At 42.9% G+C, this 25,019-nt stretch overlaps 2 protein-coding genes across 4 annotated transcripts; one reads left to right on the forward strand and one right to left on the reverse strand.

Moving 5' to 3' along the window:
* Positions 1 to 38: 38 nt before the first annotated feature.
* Positions 39 to 17,179, reverse strand: LOC125014465 (zinc finger homeobox protein 3-like). Of its 2 annotated transcripts, none has more exons than XM_047595540.1 (11): positions 16,796 to 17,179; positions 12,654 to 14,361; positions 12,017 to 12,555; positions 11,631 to 11,844; positions 10,886 to 10,990; positions 10,664 to 10,800; positions 10,380 to 10,490; positions 8,812 to 8,950; positions 3,960 to 8,692; positions 3,213 to 3,881; positions 39 to 3,098 (listed from the first exon to the last, which is right to left on the reverse strand). In XM_047595540.1, the coding sequence occupies exons 2-11, from the start codon at positions 14,323 to 14,325 to the stop codon at positions 2,982 to 2,984; spliced, it is 8,436 nt and encodes a 2,811-aa protein (XP_047451496.1). In that variant the 5' UTR covers positions 14,326 to 14,361; positions 16,796 to 17,179; the 3' UTR covers positions 39 to 2,981. The 2 variants fall into 2 exon arrangements, with proteins under 2 accessions (XP_047451496.1, XP_047451495.1); XM_047595539.1 differs by having other exon boundaries at positions 10,886 to 10,993.
* On the forward strand, positions 16,280 to 25,000 carry gtf3c6 (general transcription factor IIIC, polypeptide 6, alpha). 2 transcript variants are annotated; one of them, XM_047595549.1, is made up of 7 exons: positions 16,280 to 16,437; positions 22,461 to 22,494; positions 22,733 to 22,807; positions 22,916 to 22,979; positions 23,159 to 23,203; positions 23,287 to 23,394; positions 23,482 to 25,000. In XM_047595549.1, exons 2-7 carry the CDS (start codon positions 22,471 to 22,473, stop codon positions 23,607 to 23,609), a joined length of 444 nt encoding a protein of 147 aa, XP_047451505.1. In that variant the 5' UTR covers positions 16,280 to 16,437; positions 22,461 to 22,470; the 3' UTR covers positions 23,610 to 25,000. The 2 variants fall into 2 exon arrangements, with proteins under 2 accessions (XP_047451505.1, XP_047451504.1); XM_047595548.1 differs by lacking the exon at positions 16,280 to 16,437 and having other exon boundaries at positions 22,359 to 22,494.
* Positions 25,001 to 25,019: the final 19 nt, after the last annotated feature.

Below are 25,019 nucleotides of genomic sequence, written 5' to 3' on the forward strand. Positions count from 1 at the left end.
GCTTCTCTCTGTCGGACCAAAGGGATGAGACCAGAGCGTGCACCAAAGCAGACTTTATTAAGCTCAGTGGAGTAAGGGCAAGGGAAGGGAGAGAAACACACACCAGCAGGGGAAAACTGGGGTAGGGAGAGTATAGAGACACACTAAACCACTGGAGCAGGACATAAGGACAGGTGCACATCACAGGTATCTTTTTGGTCATCACTATGGCAACAACATATCCAGAAAAAAATGAAAAGGAATCGTTTTACCTACAGTAAGGATAACAGAGTCTCTTCACCATAGAGGACTCTAATATGTACATCTTACAGTCACTAAGATCAAGAGAATACGAGAGAAATTAAATTTGAAATCATCAGTATACAAAAAACTGCCTTTGTGGTATTTGGAATGCACATTTCTGTACAGAAGAAAGCTCATTGGTATTGTCGTAAACATTGGTTAGTTTAAGAACAAAACACGACAGAGTTAGTCAGTCCACATCCTTTGGAAAAGTTGGCTGTGATGTCAGTCTGAGTTCAGCAAAGCTGTTTGAGCTGGACTAATGGCCTAGAGACATCGCAACACAGAAAGACACCATGCCAATGGAAGGTTTTGGGGCTGAACTCCTTCAAATAACTATGCAGTATCTCCACAAGCATTGAGAAGTTAATGCCCCATGAGGGTTTTTTGAAACTGAAGGCTTGGGAAAAAAAAAAGATTTTTGATATCACAAAAGCCATTCCTATCTTATGAGTTGGGGTAAATAATCAGATACTGGAAAACAAACTTGATGGAATTGAGCCCCACATATCCATTTTGTTTTGAACAGAGTAACAGAGGAGCAGTTTATCAACAGCATCACAGGTATCATTACAGTTTGTAGTCATTAAAGCCTAGTGGTAAAGCGATCAGAGCATGCATCTTTCTACAGTATCGTTAGAAACTACAGTACATTAGCAGCAAACTGGACATCCTTAAGGGCTGAAGTTCAACACTATGGTATAAAAGAAAAATAAACTGGAACATTTCTCAAGAGAAGTAAAACTCTTCAACCGCTATATTACAGACTGCCATGGCTCTAGTTTGGGGTTTTGGTTACAGTCTCCAGTGTGCTTATGAGAGGCAGAAAACAGTAGCTTAGATACAGGGACTCCTTCCTTCTTTAAAAACAGCAATACATCGTCAAGTAAACAGTAGCGCTTATTTTTGTAGGTCATATGGTTAAAGTATTATCACGTCTTTGGATTTTTGTCTTAAAGCATTAATTATTGTTTAGCTATTATTGTTATATTATCATTATTACAGATAGAATAAGGACTGGTTGCAAATGAACAGAGGAAAAAGGTAGAGAGAAAAGTGGAAGGTAGGGAGGAAGAAGGAGGGAAAATAAATTAAGTGTACAAAAATAACATCAATAACATCCGAAGTTTTTTTTTTTTTTCAACTTTGCGCAGTAGCTCCCGTTCTGTAAGTGGAAAGGAGAGCTATGTCTCAAACATCCAATGAAGTCTCGAGTCAACCATACAAAAGCTAAATACTGTACATTTACCCCTCACACTATTAAACACTTTAGTTTTAATAAGTTTTTTTTTGTAACAATCTATTACTCAGAGGTGAAAAGCTCATATCTTTGAAATACAGAGATGTTTGTGTAGATATCTATCAATACTTACTCCACGGTTAAACCAGGCCTCTTCTGTTTTAAAAACAGAAAAGTACAGTATTTAGATCACATTTGAAGCGGAGCCATGTTGAGCTGTTGACCTGAGCATAGAAAGCTTTACATTAATCACATAACATTGGTAAGCCATTGGTATATTCAAATAGAACGGAAAGGCAGTAGTCACCTTGCCTGAACATATCAAAGCTGTCATAATCTTTTCATTATCATGACACTATTATATCGAAGCAAGACAGTTTATCTCAATCCATAAGATTTATATTAAGAAACTATTACTAAACACACACAATGTAAATTTGAGTTTGGTTAAAGTTTTCATATACAGTATAATGGTTGAGTGCTATAAAAAAATAGTTTGCCCCATTCAGGACAAACTGGCCTTTGCGTTCTGTGCTATTTGGGCTGTTATCCACTAAAGGAACATAGAAGGAGTACATGTACAACAGAAGACTTATCATTGGCTTTTGAAGGGTGGAACTGCAGTCAAGCACCGTGTCAGTCTATTGGTACTCGGCTTACCTAAAGTATGCCAGTTGCAGATCTCACCCCATCACCATACAGACGTCAGCTCTGCAGTTTGTTATTGAAAACAAACATGTTCAAACTAAATCCACAGACATGTAAAATTTTGGTTATGAGCTTTGGAATCTGAGTCAGTCTTTACAAAAGCTCTATGCAAATATCCCTGTGTATTTCAAGGACATTGTTCTGTTGTTTTTTCTTCTTCTTCTTCTTCTTCCACTGTCAACGGCTTTGTTTTGCTTCAAGTTTATTTTTTGGAGCTCTCTATTTACACTAAAATCTCTTTGACAATTTCTTTTCCAGCCTTGTATAGGCTGGCACTACATGCTACACAGCTAGTCATCTAGCACTGTCTGGTGGAGGGCCCACTGTGAGTCTGTCATGCAGACTGAGAGGTAGACTGCAGGTCTAGCTGGGCAGTGAGGTCACATACTTGGAGAATGCTCTTTGGCCTCTGTGGCATCTGGTTGCTTTTTTTTTTTTATCAAGGTGGTGTTTGGTTGTAGTAAGGTGTCTGACAGACTAGGGAGAGGAGCTCTTTTCAAGATAAGACAACCCAGGAGAGAGTTTGGGAACAATATGAAAAGAGGAAAAAGCTGTGGTGGAGAGGACTTGGTTTGGGCTCTCTGCTATTATCATTTGAGAGAGTTTCTCTTTGGGCCAGTGCGGCTCTGCATCTTTGGGCTGTTCAGGTTACAGGTTTGGCAGCAAGTGGACAGGGTATATATTTCAAGGTTGACAGCAGTTGCAGGAGGGATTTTGGTGAGAACATAGTCGAAGGAAGCAGCCTGCCTCTCTATGCTCTGTCTCTCTCCCCTGCCCCTGCTGACAGCTCAGCCTGCTCCCTCTCAGCAGTGTCAGAGCTCAGGCTCCTGGCCCTCTTCTCCTTAGCTCTTGCATTCTGGAACCACACCTGCAAAAAACGTTGACAAGAATAAATATGTATCGCAATCTATTAACACTGGTTTGACTGTTTGTGTCATTGATGCAGACTTTTCTGTTGCATTGTTTAATATAAAACAATTACCTGCACCACACGGTGAGGCAGTCCTAGCTCTTGGCCCAGTGTCTCACACTCGTGACGGTTGGGTGTGCGGTGGCTCCTGTAGAAGTCTTTGAGCTGGAGTACCTGGAAGTGGCTCATCTGTGTCCTCTGGCGCTGCTGCTGGTGGTGGTGGTGTTGCTGCAGAGACTGTGTCTCACCCCAGTCTGAGCTGGGACCCCCAGATCCTTCAGGACTCAGACATCCTTGGTCAGGCATACTGGAACTTTCCTCACATGGGTAGTCCTCATCATCTTCCTCGTAGTCGTCCTCCTCCTCTGGGTTGTTTAGATTAGTGCTTGTAGGCAAAGAAGTCAGAGGTGGCTTCATAGTTAACTCTTTGTTACTGAAGACACAGCCAAGATTTGGGATATGGTGGGAAGAGATAGATGGGCCTGGTCTGTCCGTGACAGATGGCATAGACATCCCAGTCTGCCCATTGGATCCATTACTCATTGATAAATTGTAGCCTGCCCTTTCAGCTTCTGCCCAGTGGCGTGACCTCATGTGGGCATCCAGGGCACTCTTTACTTTGAAGAGAGCCCTGCAGAATGGGCAGCGCAGATGGTTAAAACCTAAGCTGAAACTGGATCCTGGCCCCATTGACCGGAACTGTCCTTTTCTCTCTCTTGCTCGTGTATTCTGAAACCAGACCTGTAAGAGAAAGCCATGTGTTTCACAATTCAGCTAAATCAACAATTCATTATTTTCGTTGTATTATCTATACATTACCTGAACGACACGTCTTGTTAGGCCCACATCTCGCGCGATACTTTCAAGAACTCCTCTGGTAGGGTTAGAATCCAAGCTGTAGCGCTGATACAACACTTCAAGCTGTTCTGGAGTGATGGTTGTTCTCTGACGTTTATCCCTTCTGTGTTCCTCCTCAGCGTCTCTACAGCTCCTTTGGCCCTCAAAACTGGTCTCTGATATGTGCTTTGTACTCTGCTTTAACTGTGTCAGGGAATTGTTAAGGTTGTTGCTTGAGTGATCAGAGAGTGTGTTCTTCATTTGTAGGCTGTTTAAGTGTGAAATCAGAGAGTGTGTGGGATTAGGGTGGATCTGGGACATAGCGCCTGACAGCATTTGGCTGGCCATTAAGGTGTGGTTGGGATGTAGCATCATGTAAGGCATGGTTCGGTCTGTGAAGCCAGAGTGGAGGAGCTGCACCTGGGACTGAGCAGCCAGGAGATGCCTGGTCTGATGTTCTTGCCATAGCTGGAATGATGGCAGGGATGCTGGGCAGAGGCTGCACTGGAACTGAGCCTGAGTTTGGAGCTGGGATTGTGGTTGTGTTTCGGTGGACAGGCAAGCTGTGGCATCAGGCAGCTGAGTGTGGCTTGTTTCTGACTCGGGAGCAGGAGGGTGGTTGGTTGATGCATCACCAGACTTTTCAAGGGCTTGATCAGAAAGAGGACTGTGTGTACGCTCCTGCTCTGAATGAGACACAGACAACATGGCGGGTAATTGGTTTTGAGAAGAAGAGGCAGCGAGAGGCTGGGGTCTTTCTGGAGCAATTTGTGGCGGAATCATGGCCTCAGGTTTCAGACAAGACCCCGATTTCATGGTCAGAACAGACTCTTTATGGTGGATGTCTGCATCCGAAATTCCACTTTGAGTATTAACAGGAGCTTGGCTGTCGTTGGCCTGTGAAGAGGTTGTTTTATCTTCTTGTTTCCTTGTAGCAGGTTCTCCATTGGTGGTTAGAGGCTCACTTTCTGTACAATGAGTGGAAGAATCAAGGCCAGGGGAGTCAGGGTGGGTATAATACTCATAAGTCAGATCCATGGAGTTTTCATTCTGAGAGTCACCTTGTCCTTCATCCTCACCGCTGTTATCATGATTATCATCATCATTCTTGTAGTGGCCATTTCTGTGTTTGCGTATCTTATCAAGCTGGTTCTTCCCCTCCAATCCATCATCTGTCCCGCGGTCTTGGTTTTTACGTGCTCTCTGCCTAGCATTTTGGAACCATACAACGATGACTCTGTTAGGGAGAGACAGCAGAGCAGATAGCCTGTCATATTCCTCCTCTCTGGGGTAAGGAGTGGCCTCAAACACCCCCTGCAAAGTCTCAAGCTGTTGCTCTGTGAAGCGGGTTCTAGAAGAGCGTTTGCCCCTGTGGGACTCTCCTCTATACTGGTCCATTGTCTGGGGCTGTGGAGAGGTGTTAGTCGGAAGTCCTGGGGACAGTGAACACGGTGAAAGTGTAAGAGGCTGATTTTGCACTACTTCCTCTCTGGACTCCTCCAGGGCTGTGGTAGGGGGGTTATTAAAATTGTAAGGGGAATCCTTGTCTCGCTGGCGCTCTTTAAATAAGGTGTTGCGGAACCAGTGCTTGATGACTTTGTGAGGCAGACCAGAAAGAGCAGACATTTTGTTCATCTCTTCATCGCTGGGGAGACTGCTGATATCAAAGTGTTTTCTTAGAACAGACAGTTGCTCTTCAGATATTCGGGTTCGGGTTCTCTTACTCTGCTGTTGTTCAAGTATTGAGGGGCTCTCTTGGCTTTGCTGTCCTGTCTGGATGGGGCTAGGTTGGGATGGTTGACCCAGCAATGCAGGATTGAGCTGTGGAGGTTGACCTAACAAGGCTGGGCTGAGCTGAGGTTGCTGGGCAAGCAGAGCCGTATTAAGCTGTGGCTGTTGCCCTAGCAAAGCTGGGTTAAGTTGAGACTGGTACAGTTTTGCCAGCTCAGGATTCACACTTGAGTCTAACCAAGACTGGGGTTGGAGGGACATAGACTGCATTACAACTGGAGGGAGGAGAGGCAGCTCCATGGGGAAAGGAATTGGTGGTAATGGAAGCTTTGGTAAGGGCAGTGACGGTATAGGAAGCTGAGGCAACGGTAGAGGGAGCATTGGTATTTTAGGTAAGGGAAGAGGTATGGGGGATATGGTTTCAGAAGTAGCTGTAGAAGATGTGCTCGGGATGGGGACCTCTTGTTTTGGAAAGTCTTGAGGTTGAGAGGGAGAAGGAGGAGAAGGAGGAGCAGGGATAGTGGGCGTTAGGTCTGTAGTTGTAGCTGTAGTTTTAGCCTTGGGATCTGAAACCAGTGGTAAAGGGGGAGCTTCAAGGGTTTCCACTTCAGACTTAACTGGTTCCATTCCTGCATCTGATTCTGAGCACGTTGCCAGAGCTGGAGTTGCAGCTTGGGTGCAAACAGCTGAATTCTCTGCAGATTTAGACTGAGCGAGTGGGTACATTTGGTCATACTGCAGCCTGTATTCTCTGGAAAACCTCTCCAGTGCAGCAGTGGGGAACACCATGCTATGGATGTATTCCTGGTGGCTTTTTAAAATCAAGGCATCTGAAAAAAACTTGCCACAGTCTCTACACTTCTCTCCCTTTTCACAGCACTTTTTCCCATTGTTTGCCAATTCTTTGTCTTTGTGTTGGTTGTTCTCTGGTGGGAAGCTATCATTCACTCCATTAACTTTTACTCCTTTGTTATCCTTGGTAATGTCTTCCATATTTCTGTTATGTAATTTATTAAACTCATCTTTTTCCTCCTCTTCTGCCTTGTTCATGTCAGAGAAATCTTGCTTATTTAGTATTATTTGAGTTGCTATTTGCTGCTGGTGCCTGTGTCTACTTTGTATATACTGCAGTGCCAACTCATAGCCATAACTCTGCAACAGTGTTCTAAGAGGTTCACCGTTTGCAGCAGCATATGGCACTCTAGGAGGAGGACACTGTGGTCCAAGAAGGTTAAATGAAGAAGATGCCCCTTCCTCCTTCTGACTCTCATTCTTAACATTAGGAACATGCATTTTGCCTTTTTCTTCTCCAAGACTAGAAGTGCTGTGTTCTCTTCCCATTTGGTTGATGGAGGGCCCACCACAAACTGTATCAACCTTGGCTTCACAACACAAATCTTTTGGGTGGTTGACCGACAAATTTGAACTTTGTTTCTGGGTTTGTTTCTCACTTGCTTGAGGCTCCCTTTCAGCCTCTGCCTTAACCTGATCTTTCGGGATGGAGTTGGTCAATACTAAGTGACTAAGTTCTGGGCTCTTAACATTTAATTCTGTGTTAAGATTCATGTCTCCTGACAAGTAAAAGGGCAGAAGAAGTTGCTGCTGCAGAGAAAACAAATTGTCCGGTGCCAAGGAGAAGTGTTGTTTAAGGAGATTCTCTGGTAAAGAAAGATGCTGCATCGTTTGAGACTGGAGCAAAGCTGTGTGCTGTTGTAACTGAGCTTGAACTTGTGCCTGTGCTATCTGCTGCTGTTGTATTAGCATTAGCTGGTTCCTTGATGCTAGAAGCTCTGCCACTCTCTTTTTAGCATGCTGGCTGTCTATTGTGTTCGAGACGGTTGGTTGGGCCTCAGTTAGCAAGCCTGGCTTCTTTGTGAGAGACAAACTCTTGGATTTCTCGTCTCTGGTGTTAGTAGTCTGCGTAGCAGCGGTGGGGGCTGACACTGGAACAGTTGCAGTAGATGCTGGGGTCTGTTGAGCTGGGTTTTGAGCAGCACGAGCTCTAGTTTGATGAAGGACAGAGCGAAGATGTATGTCCAATGTGGAGCTCTGACTGTAGCCCACACCACACAATCGGCAGCGGTAGGGTCTAGGATCTGGACCACGGGGAGCCTCTGAAGAAGCAACACTTGTGCCAGAGTCCTGCATGGCTCGTCTGGCCCGGTGGAGATGGGACACAGAGTTATAGTGGACTAGAAGAATCGTTTTTTGTGTAAAAGACTCAGAACATATGGTGCATTTATAGGGTCGGGATGGATCCAGATAACGGTCTAATGAGGGGTTAGAGCTCTTTTTGACAAGAGAGCTCAAACTAGGTTCTGAATCTATCTCCTCAAGTGGCTTTTTATCTGGTTTTGTCAAATCCTCCTCACCTCCATCATCTTCGGAGACCACATCCTTCTCTTTAATTTTAATTTCTTCATTTTTTTCTTCCTTTCCCTCAATGCCCAATGCTTCATCGTTAATCTCATCATCATCATCATCATCATCACCCTCTCCTGCTTCTTGACCCACTTGAGGGGACAGACTAAAATCTTGCTGAACTGAATTTGTATTCTGCTCCATGTATTGCACAGTATGAGGTGGCAAGAGTGTATTCAATCCCTGTGTGTTGTCCAGCTGTGAGTGTGTGTTCTGCATGTGTCTCTGCAGGGCCTCCTGACTGCGGCATTGTCTAGAACAGAGGGGGCACTCTGTCGCCGCCCTCATGGCATGGTACTGCCAGTGCAGCTGGAGCTTCTCCTGAGTGGGAAACGCCAAGCTGCACCTGCTGCAACGGAACCGGTAACCATGACGATCTGAGAGGGGAGGCGGTTCGCTGGGAGGGGAGGTGGGTGGTGAAGAGGGGGGGATCTGAGTCGGGGACTGAGGAGCTAGTCTGCCATTGGAAGGGTGAGTGGTGTTGTCTTCTAGGGGTGGGGTGAGAAGAGCTGTGACATCTTTGGGTGCGGCGACGTCTTCCTCAGTGTTCTCCACTGAAATGCCTGTAAAATGCACAAAAACATCACTGTGAATTAGTTCTTTCACAGGTTTTTGATTTTAACAAATGGAGCACGACATAGATTGTTATTATTGCTTCTTCAGTTATTATCTAAATACCAACCTTTATTTTTCGGTGAATCGGTCAGGGCACCGTTCCCATTTTTATTCTTCGTATTTTTTTTCTGAATATCATCTGTGTCCAAGTCTGTCTGTAGTTCCGTCTCCAGCTGAGGCTGCAGTTGTTCCACGGATGGTGCGACCTAGAGGAAAAGAAATTATGTTCTGTCAGTTCTTGCTAGTTAATGTTCTTTTACCAATTCAGAGTAAAAGAAATATGATATTGCCTTGTTTTCTTAATCCAACATTATGAATAAAACATGTTTAATTGTACAGTATAATAGCAAGCAAATATCAAGCAAACAGAGCGCCTGCACTCCCTGTACTAATATCATAAAACATTAAAGTGTGTCGTTCCATCTTGCACCTGCCTACACAGCAGTATAGGCAGCAAGGCACATCAATTTGTTAATAAGTATACATGGTTGAGATATGTGGGTCTGCCCTTCAGTTCCTGCGACGCCCTCCAACATGCCCCAAGGGTTTAATAAAACTTTACTGAGCTGAATAATGAATTTATTTAAAATCATTCTTCATACAGAAAACCTCCATCCCTACAGCTTCGAGCAATGAGAGCAAATACTATATGTAGGGGAAGAGCTAGCCACCCCAAGGAAAGGACAGACAGCCAAAAATGAGATTTACATGACAAGAGTTTTTTCTACGTAACGGCTTCATAAGAGCCAAAGAGAAGAACAACCACACACACACACACTGCAGAGAAAACTGAAGGTCAGGCTTAATCTAGAGAGCGTAATTGGAAAGCAAGGTACATAATGGCCATCATCACCTCAGTCTGAATTAATGAACCTCAATTACTATCAGAGAGAGTGAGGGGGGTGAGGAGGGAGGATGGGGGTGGTGGTGGGGGGGCAAGGGGTGTAGAATATGAAAAAAGAAAGAGGGAGAGGGAGGGAGGAAGTATGGGGCAATGAACAAAAAAAACTGCTTTGGAGAAAGACAGTGAGTAAGGGAGGGGTAACGCATAAGAAATTGAGAGAGAGCTTGGGAGAGACAGAAAGGGAGGGGCAGAGACAGAAATTGCAGAATAGGAATGATGGGAGTAGCTAGAGGGGGGAGGGAGGGACAGCAGAGGGGAAAAAGGGTGAAAAGCAAGTGGAAGGAAAGAGAGCTAGAGACAAAGGCCACTTAGCATACAGGCCAGGGAGATGGAGGATGGTGATGTGGATAGATGACCGTTCATTGTTAGTTGGAGAGACACAGTAAAAAGCATGGGGGCCCCTTTTTAGCTTGACTGCACTTCTGGTAATAGAGGGCTACTTAAACATGCATTATAGAAAGACTGGCTTTTCCCTCACTCACTAAGTCAAACCCTCTCTCTTCCACTCTAAAAGACGCACATACACATACACACAGCTGCATCAAAGATGATAGCGGGGAGCTACTTAAACATGCATTAAAAAAATCGCTGCCTTTCTCTCTGGTGCCTTCTTAATGGAATTGTCTCCCTACATTTCACTCTTCCCCCATCCCCCTTCGCTTTGGCTTTCTTATTTTCTTTTGCTGCCAGACGAACGCAAATACAACAAATTCGCAGTTGCATACACTTACTGTGCTGATGAGCTTGTCTACACAGTCCTGCGCCACACTGTGAACATGCGTGAGATGCTGTCGAAGGTGTACGTATGAGAGTTTAACCTGGCACAAAGGGCATTGGACAGTCTTGGGAAATAAGGAGAAGAGAGGAGAAAATGTTATTTATGTGCAGATTAAAAAAGTGTGCATGGGTCTCCTTGGGAAGGAAACGCTATGTCTAATCAAGAACTGTATTTGTGTATATTGATACAGCTGATATTCATGTACTTAAATTATTCAAATGTGTGTCAACTGCTCACCTGCTGGTTCTCATTTTGCTGGTGTGTTCGGGGGCGTTTGGCTGAGATGGAGCTTTCCATTTCCCCGCATCCAGAAGATGGACGCTTAACTGAGGGTACCGACTCCCTCTTCTCTCGTTCCTCCCCCTTTGTCTCTTCTTCAAGTAAAAATAAATATGAACACGTGAATGTATTTACATTTACTATTAAATGTATGATCATTTTCTATACAAGGTGCCATACCAGTCTCATTCGAATTCTTCTTTGTCCCCAAGTTACATGTGTCTTTGGTTGTGTCCAAAGGACCAGTGCTGGTCTCACTGGAAGCTTCCATATCGTCACCGAGCTCTTCTGGGAGGGGACAAGACAAGTAATTATGTTATGCAAACACAGTGCTTCTCGCAATATGCTCTCACAAACTATCGAGCTAATTGTAGTTTATATTACTCTGTAACTAACATGCTTCAAAATGACCAATGTCTTTTGAGCACACTTCATTCGTCTTGCTTGCCCCCATACACTATTGATTAAGTATTGATTTTACATTAGATTCTCCTCAGAGGTGGAGTAGAGGTTATATGGACTTACAACACATCAGTTCACCTTAATAAGTCTTAATCTGCACAAGAACAAATCACAGGATGGATGTAATTTACAAATAAAGTGTAGACTTACTCATTTTAGGTGCACACACTGTATAAACCAATAAATGCTGCGTTTATAACGGCGACTAGCGTCCACCTCCTCCTCTTTGTCTGGGGGATTTGTATTGGTTCATTGATTAGCAGGTGCTAGTTAGATGTTGTCAGGGGTGATTGGGGATATAACAAGGATGTGTATCGACTAATCACTTTGCTTGATCAATATCGCAGCAACAGCCATTACTCATTTTCTCAGTCTTTTCATCTTAATCCCTCGTCTGCTCGCTAATGCCTGCAACCACACCGCACCATGAAATCAAATACACCCCCACAGTTCATATTCTCACCTGTGACACAATCACGGCTTTTCCTGATGGTAAAAATGGCGGCCAACTCCTCTCCGCCCATTGGCTGCAGCTGTAGTAGCCCTTCCCTCTGCTGATGGGTTGGGGTTTGGCTGTGTTTCAGTACTTGGAGTTTAGAAGAGGAGGAGTGGTTGCATAGAAGACAATGGAACAGCCACGAACCTCCATCAACCTCACCATCATACTGTTGCAGGAACTAAAAATAATGAGGAAGAAGAAAAAAAAGCATAACATATACGGTTGGAAAACAGTTTCTAAGTCTTAAATTACATATTTAATAAGTATATTTTTGTGCTGCTTGCAGGTGTGAAGACACAGGCCTTTTGGGGCTACCTGCGTGTTTTTTTTTTTTTTTTTTTAATACTTACTCTGTAAACCCGGACGCTTGCCTCATGGTGTGAACTGAGGGAATGCCCCCGTAGCTTCTCCAAACTGCTGGTCACGTAGTCACACAGGTTGCACCTCAGCTGGACGGGGTTGCCCTTAGCAACGAGAGCAGCCCCTTCCTGACCCCTGTCTCCGCCCTCCTGCAGGTGAGCAGCAAGCTGGTACCGGGTGCGGTGTCTGTCAGTCTGGCAGTGCAAGGAGAAGTTAGCCCTCAGCGGGGTGGTGTAGCCGCACAGTCTGCAGTGGCAACCACCTGTGACTAGGGAGCACCACTCAGACTGGGGCAAGGAGCGGGGAGCATTCAGGTGCTGTTCCACAGACTCTAAGCTGTCGGATGAAAAGCAGGAGCAAACAAGGCACTGGAACACGCCCTGGGACAGGGGTCCAGTGGGGGACAGAGATGGGGCCGGAGGTGGGGATGGTGAGGGGGACGGAGAAGGAGTCAGCGCAGACCCGAGAGTGACTGGTTGTTCTGCAACTTGTTGACTGGTCAGTCTCATGTTCAAGGAGAGCTCAGCACCTAAAACAGAAAGAAACCATGGAACAGAATTAACATATTTTCAAACTTTCATGTTTCATTACAGCAATGCACGACAGGTGTCGCGCGCTCTTACTCACCTGCACTTTGTAGGTGTTTAAACTGCGGGGCAAGACTCCTGCAGTGAGACAGGTAGTAACCCCTCTGGAGCCGCAGCATGTTGTGTGTGTGTTTCTCGCTGGTTGTGTGTATGCGCAGGTTGCGGGCAATGCTGGTCTCATAGTCGCACACGTCACACCGCCACCGCTTACCGTGTGAGTGCGAGTGTGTGGGCGGCGTGAGCTTGGCGGACTGCGTTGTAGGCGTGGGAATAGAAACTGGGACCTTGGTGTACGGCTGCTCATCCACTGCATGACCGTTGGAGGAGCTGCCGTTGTTGGTAATGGGAGAGGTGTGCATGTGGCCATTTGGATGCCCACCATTTTGAACATTGTTAAGGTGTTTGTCGGACTGCATGTGTATGCTGAGATTGCCTTTCGATGAGGTAGCATAGTCACACACCTCACAGCGGTAGGGCTTGTACCCGCAGGCGTAGGTTTCACCTCGGGCTAGGCGAGGATGAGGTTTTCCCGAACTGCAGTATCCACATACTCCCCGTGTTGCGCCACCACACACACACTTTCCCCCAGAGGTGCCACACACACACTGGCTTCCCGTCTCTGGATGTTTCTCCTTCATGTGGACTTGCAGTGTATGCTGAGACTTATAATGCCAGTTACACTTTGGGCATTTCAGGGTCTTGCAGGAATTGCGTGAGTGCATTATGGTCATGTGACTAGTCAGTGAATTAGGAGAGAGGTCTTGGTTGAGGTTTTTAAGGACAGCTTCTTTCTGTTCATCTTCTTTGTCTCTCTCATCATCCACCTCCATGTCTAGCTGGTTGTCATTTGGTTCTGGAGCTTTGGCACCATCTCCATTGGAAATGGAAGAATGAGGAACCCCTGCCGGCCCATCATCATCAGCAGGTGTACTGGCAGGTTCCGTACCTGCCAGCGGAAAAGCCAGAGAAGACTGCTGGGATCTAAAGCTCTGAGAAAACCCAGAAATCCAGCCCTGATCTCCCTTAATGTCTTTTACCTCTGTCTCGCTCAGCAGGGCAGAAGAAGAGGACGGACAATTGAAGTGCTTTGGAGAGATGGGGAAAAAGGGGGAGGGCTTTGGAGACTGGGAAGAAGTGGGGGAGGGCTTTGGAGAGGCGGCTATTTTGCTGTCGAGTGTGCCACTGGCTTTTGCAGTGCTGGAAGAAGAGCTGTGCTGGCTCTGTTGAGGTAATAAAGAACATTTGGATTTGGTTTGGCTTTGGTTTGAGATGGCCTCCTCCTCTTCCTTCTCCTCCTCTCCGCCTCTGCTGATGAGGGCTGCTGGGAGGCCCCCTGCAACTGATGCCTCTCCCACACCTACATGAAGCTCCCCTTCTTCCTTCCTTTGCCCTGACAAATAGCCCTCCCCAAAGTCTTCCTTCATCCCCTGCTTTTGACGCGCTCCATTCTCCTGCGAGTGTAGGCCTCCTTCTTTTTGCTCACTACCCCGGGTCTCTTCTCTAGCCTGGGACCCCTCTGCACCCTCCTCCTCACGCTGAGGCAGGGTCATGGGCTCTTTGGCAGGGGCCATGGCTGAGGTATGAGAGGATGACCCCTGCTCAGGAATGACCGCCAGGGTCAGGAGAGGAAGAGATAAAGCCTGGGGACTGAGGTCAGCATCTCGCTCCTCTCCTCCCCCTCCATCCCCTCCTCCTCCCTCACCGCTGTCCATACCAGAGGCTACAGCTGCCACGCATTACTGCCCCACCTGTGTTTTTCAGATACAGAGAAAGAGAAGGGGAGAGCAGGACAGACAGAGACAGCAGAAAAGTGAAGTAAAAAAAAAAGAAAAGAAGAGGAGAATATTAAACACATGACTCATGTAAACAATATTGCATAATGGTAGAGGCATTGATTAGAGTCCCTGGATAGCATCTGTTCAATACAGCTTTCATAGTGCGCAATCCAGAGTCTGGTTACCCAGGGGTTAGCGTTAGCCCTTAATGGGAAAATCAATAGCATGAGAGCTAAACTAGGTAGAGGAATGCGGGTAAAGGCTACGCAGGAGGTCTATAATATTCCTCAGGGAATAGGATTAAATAAAGAACTGAATGCTTCAGACCTAAAGGGCTTCCACTAAATTGCCACACTCAGACAAAAGCAGATAAAAGAACACTTTTTAAAGCCAGTGTATCAGTCTCTACATCTTTTTGCTGCGCATTCGTACAGACATATTATGAAGCACCAGGATCCCTGTTTAGCACGAGCCATTTTGTGCTGGGGGAACACAAGGGGTGAACACAATACAATATAATCAACACATTTACACCACACAAAATACTTATGTGAAGCTTTTACATTTTTTTTTTTTTTTTAGAATTTAGACAAGTGTAAATTAAAATGTGTTATGATTTTAAAGCATTGTGTGTTATTGCATTGAGGTGTATTTTATTTTTTGAAACTCCACGTTCGATGTGTGTAATATTATGTCCACCTCTGTTGACTACAAACATACTAACCTACATAACCACAAACATAACATTTCCCATTAAAATATAATTAAATAAAAATAATCATTATCATTTGTTGTAACATGAAGCTTTATTTGTGCATTTGTAGTCCACAATAATGTTTTATTTAAAAAAAAAAAATGAAATTTATATAAATATTCAGTTTATAACTACTTTAAAAATGTGCACATTTCAACTGAAGCTAACGCATGAGTATGTCAATTTATCATGCGTGAAATATACCTGAAAATGTCCAAAATAGCAACTAGGTTTCACAAAGATTCTGAATCGCATAAGCACAATCATGCAGAGATTGGTGGCTGACTGACAGACGAATGCCATTTGAGACAGATACATCTCTTTTAGTGTGTGTGTGTGTGTGTGTCTGTCTGTCTGTGTGTCTCACAATCTCATTACTGACCTTTTTTAATCAAGGAGAGACCTTAATCTACCCTTTCACCTTCTCCTTCAACCAACCAACCCCCTCCTCCTCCTTAAAACACCCCTTCTCTCCCTGTCTCCAGTAGCTACCCCTTCCCCCTCTCTGCAGCTTTAAGATATATGGCTCATATCGGCACTCTGATAGTGCTTTAATGTACTGTGTTTATGTCACAGGCCACAGACCCTTGCCCACTGCAGCTGTCCACTGTCCTGCCAGAGAGTGCTGAGGGGCCGAGCCGGGCTGCCAGCAGCTGAGAACAGTCTCTAATCTGATAAAGATTTTCATTTACACTGCAATCAATAACCTGGGTCTATCGGCAATGTAACTATTTATACAAGCATTCCTGGCTCTCTATCGATCACAAGTGCGGGAAACCATCATTTAACAATGTGTGGGTGTGCGTGCATCTATGTGTGTTAATGTGTGTATACATCCTGTTGTGCAACTGATTCTGATGATGTCAATTAAGCACAGACACACACACACACACACACACACACACACACACACACACACACACACAGAACACCTGAAACTGAACATGAACAGACACAGGACACATGTTCTACAAGAATACTAAGATATGAATGCACATGAAATATCTGTTAGTAGTGATTCATATTCCAGATGTTGCAGCATAGATTTATGTCCGACTAAAAGTATATTCCCTGAATTCCTTGGCTGGGGCGTGTGTGCGTGTGTGTGTTGAGAAGAGAGAGACAAGAGAGACAGGGGTGTGAGAGGAAGAGAGAAACACAGCCAGAGAAGAAGAGTTGTGTGTCTATAGTTAGTTAAAATGCCTCTTGTTTGCCTTTACAGGACCAGGACGAATACAGATGGATATTTATTTATTTTTTCGCGTGAAGACACTATGACCGCATGCAACCTCAAGGTAATTGCACTAAACTGTATTTTGCACTATCCTGGGGGAAAATATAGCGAAGCTGTGAGAATGTCGGCTTGAATAGTTCACTCCCCGTCTCCGTGTTGTCAAGCCACTGACCAACCATCAGCTTCCATACTTCAGCCTTTGTTTACAGTGTATCCCACCGCACCGTGCCGCTCTGTGATCCAGACAAACCGAGAGGGATCGCGTTCAGTAACTAGTAACAGGTGACTCGGTGCACGGGCAAACCAACAAACCCTTGATTTGGTATGAAATACAGGCTGCACAGACCATACACCCCCTCCTCCCCACCGCCAGGATCGCTTCCTTGCAGCTATTATCGTAAACAAATGACAACACTTACATCTCTGCAGCGACTCTGGTACAAAGCTCCGTACGCTGAATGTGTAGTAGTCCAGAAAACAATCGTATAGAGAGCCCACTCATTCCTTATGAATGATCCTCTGCGTTTTTACGGAGCCAGGAGGGGAAAAAACGGGGAGAGGGAGAGAGAGCAGCGGGGTCCAAGTTGTTACCAAACAACAGTGTAATTAAAGCTACATATAGGCTGTAGTAAACAGAAGATGGGGGACGGAGGGGTTTGTGCGAGCTCCAGAGGTAGAATGAGTTCTGATCACTGTGGGAGGAAAAACACTTGGCTCTTTATTCCTGCTAATTAGTTTCCTTCAAAAAATGGCTGAGATTACGCCCAGTGCGCATGTGCGTAATTGCGCAGACACCGCTAATTAGCCCGTTTGGATCAATAGGATTCCGCGAGAGAGAGAGGGGAGAGAGAGGGAGGGAGGACTGACAGAGGGAGGGGGAGAGGCTACCGGGGACGCAAAGGAAAGAAGACCAGCGGAAAATATTAAAAAGTATTATGAAATGCAGCAGAGACTGTAGAATTTTATTCTCAAATGTGACGTTGTAGACGAAACGCCCAAAGGTCCATTTTAAATAAACACACATTTTTTTTGTCTAGAATAGCACATTTAAAGAGTAAACAGCATCGAAAAAAATGTAGAGTTATGCCATAATACATTTTAAAAATCTGCAAAAGTACAAAAATGTTGAAATAGAGTCAGTATTAACAAAATAGACACATTTAATGTCATTTAAAAGAACACGCGATGCCAGAAAACCTTCCTCAAAACGGGACTCTGGCACCGTGATTCACTGTAGAGGACGACAAACACACTACAAGGCCCTTGAGGACTGTTTTAGGAATATCATATTGACATCTGATTTCACATAGGCTTCGCCAAAACACGCTCAAATGTAATAGAATTAAATCGCAGTAATTCAATTGAATTTCCGAGTGATGTCTGCGTTGCGTTGAAAAACTTGAAACGTATGAAAACAAAACTATAGGCCATGGTGACAGCTAAAAAAAGAAAAAAAAAGAAAGAAGAAGAATTAAAGCCATCATAGAAAAATGTCGTGCACATATGCTTGAATAGATGAATGAATGAATGAATGAATTCCACCATTTTCCTTTTCTTTTTAGATTGAGCAGGTTATAGGCAAGGCTGCGGGTCTGGCTTTAGTAAGCGGATTCTCTAGTAAAAAAGAAATCGTCTGTGACATAAAAAAATATACGTGTATTTCTTCGAATTTCTGTGAAATGTCCATTTCTGTGTTTGTCATCACGGAAGACCTTTAGTGCTTTTTTCTGTTCCGGCCATGCCATATCCTCGCTACTCAGTTCTATTGTTATGATAATACTATTGTGAATTTCACGCTGGATGTGCAATCTGTCGATCGTCCATATTTTAGAAGGCAAAAAATGCATTAATTGTAAGATCAAATATCATCTTTTTTCTTCTTCTTCTTTTAACTTTATTGGGCTTAGATAGTCACAGTTGATCTCGTCCTTATTTCACAAATAAATACAATTTTCGAAATGCAAAAAAAGGTTGCAGTGTCGTTGCAAAACGTCTCTATAAGCAATAAATTTTTAGGCGTTGTAATATTCTAATATGGAGGTTAAAAAGGCTGTAGCACTGCAGCGAGGTTACTTACAGCTCACTGTTCGTGAAACTACTGCACTACAAGGCCGTATCCGAGTAGGACATAAATATGAATACGTTTCTTTGTGTTGTTTTTGAGTGCATTGGCATTTTAGTTTTAATTTCCGTGGGTTTGGTTTGATTGCTTTGTCGAATTTTGGCGGCTATGTAATCCACAGAATTTACTCATTGGGCCAATTAGATATTATTTTACCATACAAAAACATTTAAACTGATGGTCTGGCTCAGGTCACTATCAGAGATTGCAGGTTATCAAAAACGCAAATCAGGTCCTGTTGCGTTTTCTTTGGATTCGGGGATACATGGACTCTCTGTTAAGTGGGAGACAGTCTGTCATTTTATGAACAAAGACAACGGCTATGAAAGGACGGTGATATAATTTTAACGTTAGTCATTGTCTGTTTGTGAGTGTGTGGATGCATGTCTGCATGTGTGTGTGTCTATGTGTGTGGGTGTGTGTGGGGGGAGTGGGGGTGTGTGGGGGGTATCTGTCTTTGTTTATAGGTTTAAATAAATAAATATTTATATATTGAGTTTAAATCAATATGGGGAATGTTCCTTGCCATACTTAAATACTGTAAGCTATGTTAAAATGTAAATAGTTATTTTCAATCTTTTATGCATGTCAAAAAAACAAACTAGTAAGATAAAAAAAAAACATTTTCAAAAATGAACTTATTGTGCTTAAGTAGTCTGTTTGAATCTCACAGTAGTACAATGCTTTTGGAAGAGGTTTCTTGCTGTTTGCATGGCTTATTCATGTAAATTTCCAATTGTATTGGAATTTGTTATTGCATTTTTTTCAATTTTATTTAATTTTCCTTTATTTTTTGCCCTTTTTGAAACCATAAGAAATGCATAAGAACATATTTTATGTCCTTGTTGTCACATAATAATAGATACATAAACGCAGAACGCTCTTAAAAGCAATTCACACATAATGTAGTTTTTAATAAAACAGAATAGAATCCTCCAACTTGTTTAAACATACACCTTCACACAGTTGTGCTCACATACTGTGAGTTCATTTCGTGGAGATAAGTATAGACTTGCAATATTTCCCCAATATTAAAGCTCATGCAAATGCACATTTACAAATTACTCACGCTCTCTCTCTGTCTCTCTCACACACACACACACACACACACTCAAACGTGCCCGGGCCTTACTGTAAAACACTCTTTCCATGCCCTCCGGTGTATGCCAGGGATTTGTTGTTTTCACCGTAATATATAGTTAGCCCTTCCACCAATTTACCCTGTCAGTGCTAATGGGGCAATTAACCACTGCAATACCCCCCAGGCTGAAGGAGAGCCAAAAGCTCCCCAACTCCAAACTTGTCTTTATGACATTTATATGACAAAATGTGGGGGAAGCTGGGGACCCATCTGACACCTTGGAGGGTCCTTAATGTCACTCCCTCCCTTGCCCCCGCCCCTTTCTGCCCCGGGGTACGGCTCTGAGCAGGAAGGTGTAATACATCACGTACAGGAGAGTCTCGGGCTTCGTCCCGGAACAAGAAAAACTTTGCACCGCTTCCCAAAGCTTCTGTGGGACAACTCTGATTTACACACTGTGTCCTGTTGTGCGTGGTCGTAAATGTAAACACACACAAACACACTTCCAGCTAACATACTCCAACTTGACCTCTCCCTTCATTTGTGCCTTTTTGGTGTCTGTAAGTCCCTTTGTCTGTGCTCACATTCCCCCTGTCCTTCTTACATCCCCAAGGAGGCAATAACCTCCCTAGCAAGTGCTTCCCCTTGAGCCGTTGTCATAGTAACTTGTGGGCTGGTCGACATGACAACCCCACCATGGTCCAGAGATAGATGATAGGCCAGAAATGGGGAGGGAGAAGGCACGAGGGGGATTTTCACCCCCTTTAATTTGGTTTGCCTGATTTTCATTCAAAATATTTTTTTTTTCTGTCTCTCTGAGGGTGAAGTGCAGCCGGCGTCAGCCTACTTTCCATTTATACAGGTATTTACAGGCTGCGAACACTGTCGGCATCTGAGCCGCCACGCAAAACAGTTACCTGCCTAGCTTTATGTCACCTGGACGGACACTGTTCAAATAACGTTTCCCAACCTTGTTCTATATTTTAATTAATAATACTAGAAACTCAGAAAATGCCATTTTTCTTTTTTGTGTCCCTAAAACAGATACACAGCTGACTATTTTCAGCCAAGGTAAATAATACCAAAAACCTACGTGTTTTCACACTTCACTTCACACGGCCATTTTTACGGCACTAGATCCAATGTCTGATATTTACCAAATTCAGTAGGAGCAATTGCACATATTTGAATGCCTCCTACAATCACTTAAAACTCGTTCTGTGATTGTCCCCACACCAGCTGACGTGCTGACATTGCCAGACCATGAATAAATCAGGTTCAGTATTAACGCCCTTCACCCCACCAGTTTGTCAAACATCGAGTCTGGGGATTCACAACTCATTATGAAACGAAATTTTAAAAATTAAAATTTCCAGAAATATTCTCTGAGTAGGGCAGCTGTTATAAGAAGCAGGGCACAGACGTTGATGTTTGACCGTATACATTTTCTCAATTACAGTCCACTTTTCCTATTTATTAGAGCTGTCCTGTTTTTATTAGAGGTGAGTAGGGTGGTCGATCTGTAAGAAGAAACATCCTCTCCAGACATCCTCAATCCCAGCCAGCTCACGGGACGCTGCCCCTCATCTGACCCTGATCTATGACCCCTGGGCACAGGGTTGCTAGCAAAAAGAGATATTTCCTCCAAGGATCAATAAGTATCACCATTAATCAGGACTAATAAATAATATTATATTTCGGATACATCAAATGTTTGCCATTTATCAAATATAATAATTTCACTGGCTAACTGAAAACAGTATAAATTAAGCCAAGCATTTTGAAGATAAAAATATAAAAACAAAATCGATACAGCTGAATGATAAGCTAAACGAGTTTCCATCAATAATCCCTGTGGCTTCCCGATTCTATTGGTTCCTGTAATCCTTCTTCACTGCATTGATTTGAAGATTTTTTTTAAAAAAAATATATACAAATTGTTTATGTAGAGTATATATATCCACTAGATTTCACATTTTATTTATCATCTTAATGATAGAAATTCATTTGTAATGACAAATGGTGAGGTACATGTTTGTATCTAATTAAAAGATTTGCTCAGGTTTGCCTCAGTTAAGCCATGTAAAAGAAATCTGTAATTCACATCTGTACAACAACACCAGTCCCATCGAAGCAAAACTGAAAAGCTTCTACCTCAGGTGTTGCCACATTTGATCGTATCACAAACCTACAGTGTCGGGTGTGTTCTCAGTATCTTCCCTTTGTACTCCCCTGTGTTTCTCACCGGGCCTCCTGTTTGTGTGAATGTTTCTTTTCTTTTTCTTTTTTTTTCAGTATTTGACATGTGTGCTTCTTTTCATTTTTTTGCAGAGTCTGCCTTTGACAGATGAATTTCCCTTGGGGGATCAATAAAGTGCATCATCTTATCTCATCTCATCACCACGGCCTTGGCCTCCTAGAGCAGGACATTAATAACGTTAATGTTACATGTAGATGAGCATGCTTACAGGTAGCATATATTTAGATTTAGCCATACTCAACCACTTAAGACAGATAATAGATAGATAGATAGATAGATAGATAGATAGATAGATAGATAGATAGATAGATAGATAGATAGATAGATAGATAGATAGATAGATAGATAGATAGCTTATTTATAAATTTATTTCGTTTCCAGTGCATATTTAATGGATCCGCTAAAAAACATGCCTTCAAACTGAGCAACAGCGCCCTTCAGTGGATGAACGTATAACTGAAAATAGCCATACAGCAAAATAAATAAATAAACCGAAGGTCTCTTCTCGGACACCGTACATTCGCGGAAGTTGTACTAGTTTAGTGAGACATGGCGGGTGTCTCTGAGTAATTGTACAGAAAAATATTTCTCAGTTGACAAGGTGTTCTTGTCTCATTGCAGGAGTTTGAAGATGGACGATGAATGGGAAGAGGAGGTAACTTTTATGTAATGTCGTCATTGTGCTATTTTAATTGTAGCGGCGTTTGCCTCATGTAGCCGATTTATTGACAGGTGGGTTCACAGAGATTTAAGAAATAAACGACTGAGTTAGCATTGCGGCATTAGTTTAATCTTTTCATGTTGGAGTCGGACAAACTTAAAAAAACGACATTCATTGTTCACGTTTACTATGTAAAAAGTATTATTCATTTTAATCCTTGTCGTGTGTTTAGGAGCAGCTTGTTGTGGTGGAGGTCTCTGGTATAATCAACAGTGAGTCCCTGTCTCGGAGCACTTGCAAGATTTTGGTGAGTGTTGGACACGTTCAAAAATAGGGGATATTAATATAAACACAGCAATTCTCTGAGGGCAGCTTGACAGACCTTTTTTTTTTTTTTTTCTCATTTGGATTGAAGGATGTTGACAGTGAGAGGCCCATGATGCAAATTGGACAGTATGTGTTTGCAGGGGAATATGAAGGTAAGAATACATCTTTAACTTAAAAGCATTAATTTTTAATTAGTGATATTTTACCTAATGTTGGTACATGACTTACTGGCTATTATAAATGGTACAATATAAAATTAGAAGCACATTTTTAATGTATCATCTTCAAATATAAAACATATTTTGTAATTTGTTTTTGCCTCTCTTCAAAGACACTTTGGGAACTTGTGTGCTGTTCGAGGAGACACAACGAAAGGGTAAGTTTGTGCTCCTTTCAGTGTTTATAGATATATATCTGTTATTTGTGTTTCCTGAGCTTCCTTTTCCCAAATGTCTCCAGGAAAAGCCAACAGTGGTACAGACTTGAAATACATGTGCCACACTGCGAAGAAACTGAAAATGCAGCGAATCTTTCTCACTGACAAGAAAGAGGGAGAAACAAGTGCAGGTCAGTTAAGTTTGTACTACTACAGCGTTTTAGTGCACAGGTGCTCAAAACTACAATGTTTAAAACTATAATATGTTTTCCTTGCAGAGAGTGAAGTTGTTGGAGAAGAAAGAAACACATCCTGTGAGCTCATTGAAGAAGAAAACGATAACCAGCAGACAGAAGAAGAAATGGGCCACAGCAACACAGATTTGGAAGACTCTGCAGTAGGCTGAAATATGGAGTCTTTGTTATATTACTAACTCCCCAGATGACGAGTCTTCGATTTCCTGCACTTGTGTGACTGTCAAGGACGCTCAGAAACAGACAGTTCAAAAACAGTAGGATTAATGTTTACAAAAAGAGGTTGCACTTTTACAATAAAAAACATTCTGTGAAGTGCTGGACTAAACCGAAGTGTATTACGAAAAAAATTAAAATGGTTGCACATCTCAAATTGTAAAACACACGTTAAAATCCTCAACCATTTCACTTTGGTTGACATCAAACAAAGTGCCTCCTTAGAGCTCAATGCTTTGAGGAAGGTCTGGTGACTTTTTTCTTCTTTTTTTTTTTTTTACATCAAATCTCAGAAAACAGAAGGCTGTTGAACATTTTGCCATTTGAGGATTGCTACAGTTGGATTTATATGCAGCAGTAATAAGGATAAGTGTCTGTTTCACTTTTAGCTTTGTACCATGCCAATTCTTTTCCAGACATGTTTCAGAATCAATATATTAAATATTTAGCACAAACGTAGTTAAATTACACTTTGAGCAAAAACTGCAATTTATGAATATGTAAATCCCTTCCTTTCATATTCACGTTGGTGGGCAGTTGATATGAAGTGGGATCCCTCAGCTTAGCAGGAGTCCTATCATTTTGTTTCTCCTGATCTGTTTCTGTTTCTGGTGATCATGACATACATCCTCCAGCAGAGGGAGGAAGATGTACGTAAAGCAGACCAGACATTGCATTAATAACATTCTTCCTGTGAAATCTGTTCACAACTGTCCCTCTTAAAGTACAGGCTGGGTTTTTTTAGCGATTCCATTTGTGAACATATTTGGAGGTCGTCTTTGTTGCATTTGTCAACATTTCTTTGGTAATGTCAACAAACAATTAGGTGCAAAGTCCTCTTCACTTCAAATAAGTGAAAAGTGTATGTCCCTTGGCTTTTAATTAAATTAAAAAAAAGACCCCAATATTTCTGATTTATTTGATTATGAGTTATGAAATAGTTTGATTAGTGTTTCATTGCTGTCAAAGATATATGCTTTCATGGAGTTGATCTTATCTTGTTTTTTTATTTATTAATACATTTCATTTTGTGGATTTTGTATTTCACTTCAAAGGTCTGTCAACCAGGTTTTCTTTAAGAATTCAAATCAAATCAAGCTTTATTGTCATTTTGACATGCATACAAGTGTAATTCAGACAGCATGAAATTGCGGTTTTCTCAGGGATCTGTGCAGACTGCAAAAATAGGTTCTTCTCTCGAATCAGCGGTTCAGCAGACTAGCAGCTTGTGGTAGAAAACTGTTCCTCAGTCAGTTCTGTATGTATATTTCGTTACTAAACAGCGGCATTTATTTGTGCTCGTCTTTTTTCATTAAAAACACTTTATTAAATATACAGGTCCGAAG

This window comes from Mugil cephalus, chromosome 10 (assembly GCF_022458985.1).
Source record: "Mugil cephalus isolate CIBA_MC_2020 chromosome 10, CIBA_Mcephalus_1.1, whole genome shotgun sequence".
NCBI classification, from domain to species: domain Eukaryota; kingdom Metazoa; phylum Chordata; class Actinopteri; order Mugiliformes; family Mugilidae; genus Mugil; species Mugil cephalus.

Coding starts and splice junctions, on each gene's coding strand:
- gtf3c6 (XM_047595549.1), top strand. CDS start 22,471: ATGGACGATGAATGGGAAGAGGAG. Junction 22,980..23,158: donor GTTTGCAGGGGAATATGAAG/GTAAGAATACAT, acceptor CTCTCTTCAAAG/ACACTTTGGGAACTTGTGTG. Junction 23,204..23,286: donor CGAGGAGACACAACGAAAGG/GTAAGTTTGTGC, acceptor AAATGTCTCCAG/GAAAAGCCAACAGTGGTACA.
- LOC125014465 (XM_047595539.1), bottom strand. CDS start 14,325: ATGGACAGCGGTGAGGGAGGAGGAGGGGATGGAGGGGGAGGAGAGGAG. Junction 11,845..12,016: donor CAAGCGTCCGGGTTTACAGA/GTAAGTATTAAA, acceptor CATTATTTTTAG/TTCCTGCAACAGTATGATGG. Junction 3,099..3,212: donor TGCCTCACCGTGTGGTGCAG/GTAATTGTTTTA, acceptor CGTTTTTTGCAG/GTGTGGTTCCAGAATGCAAG.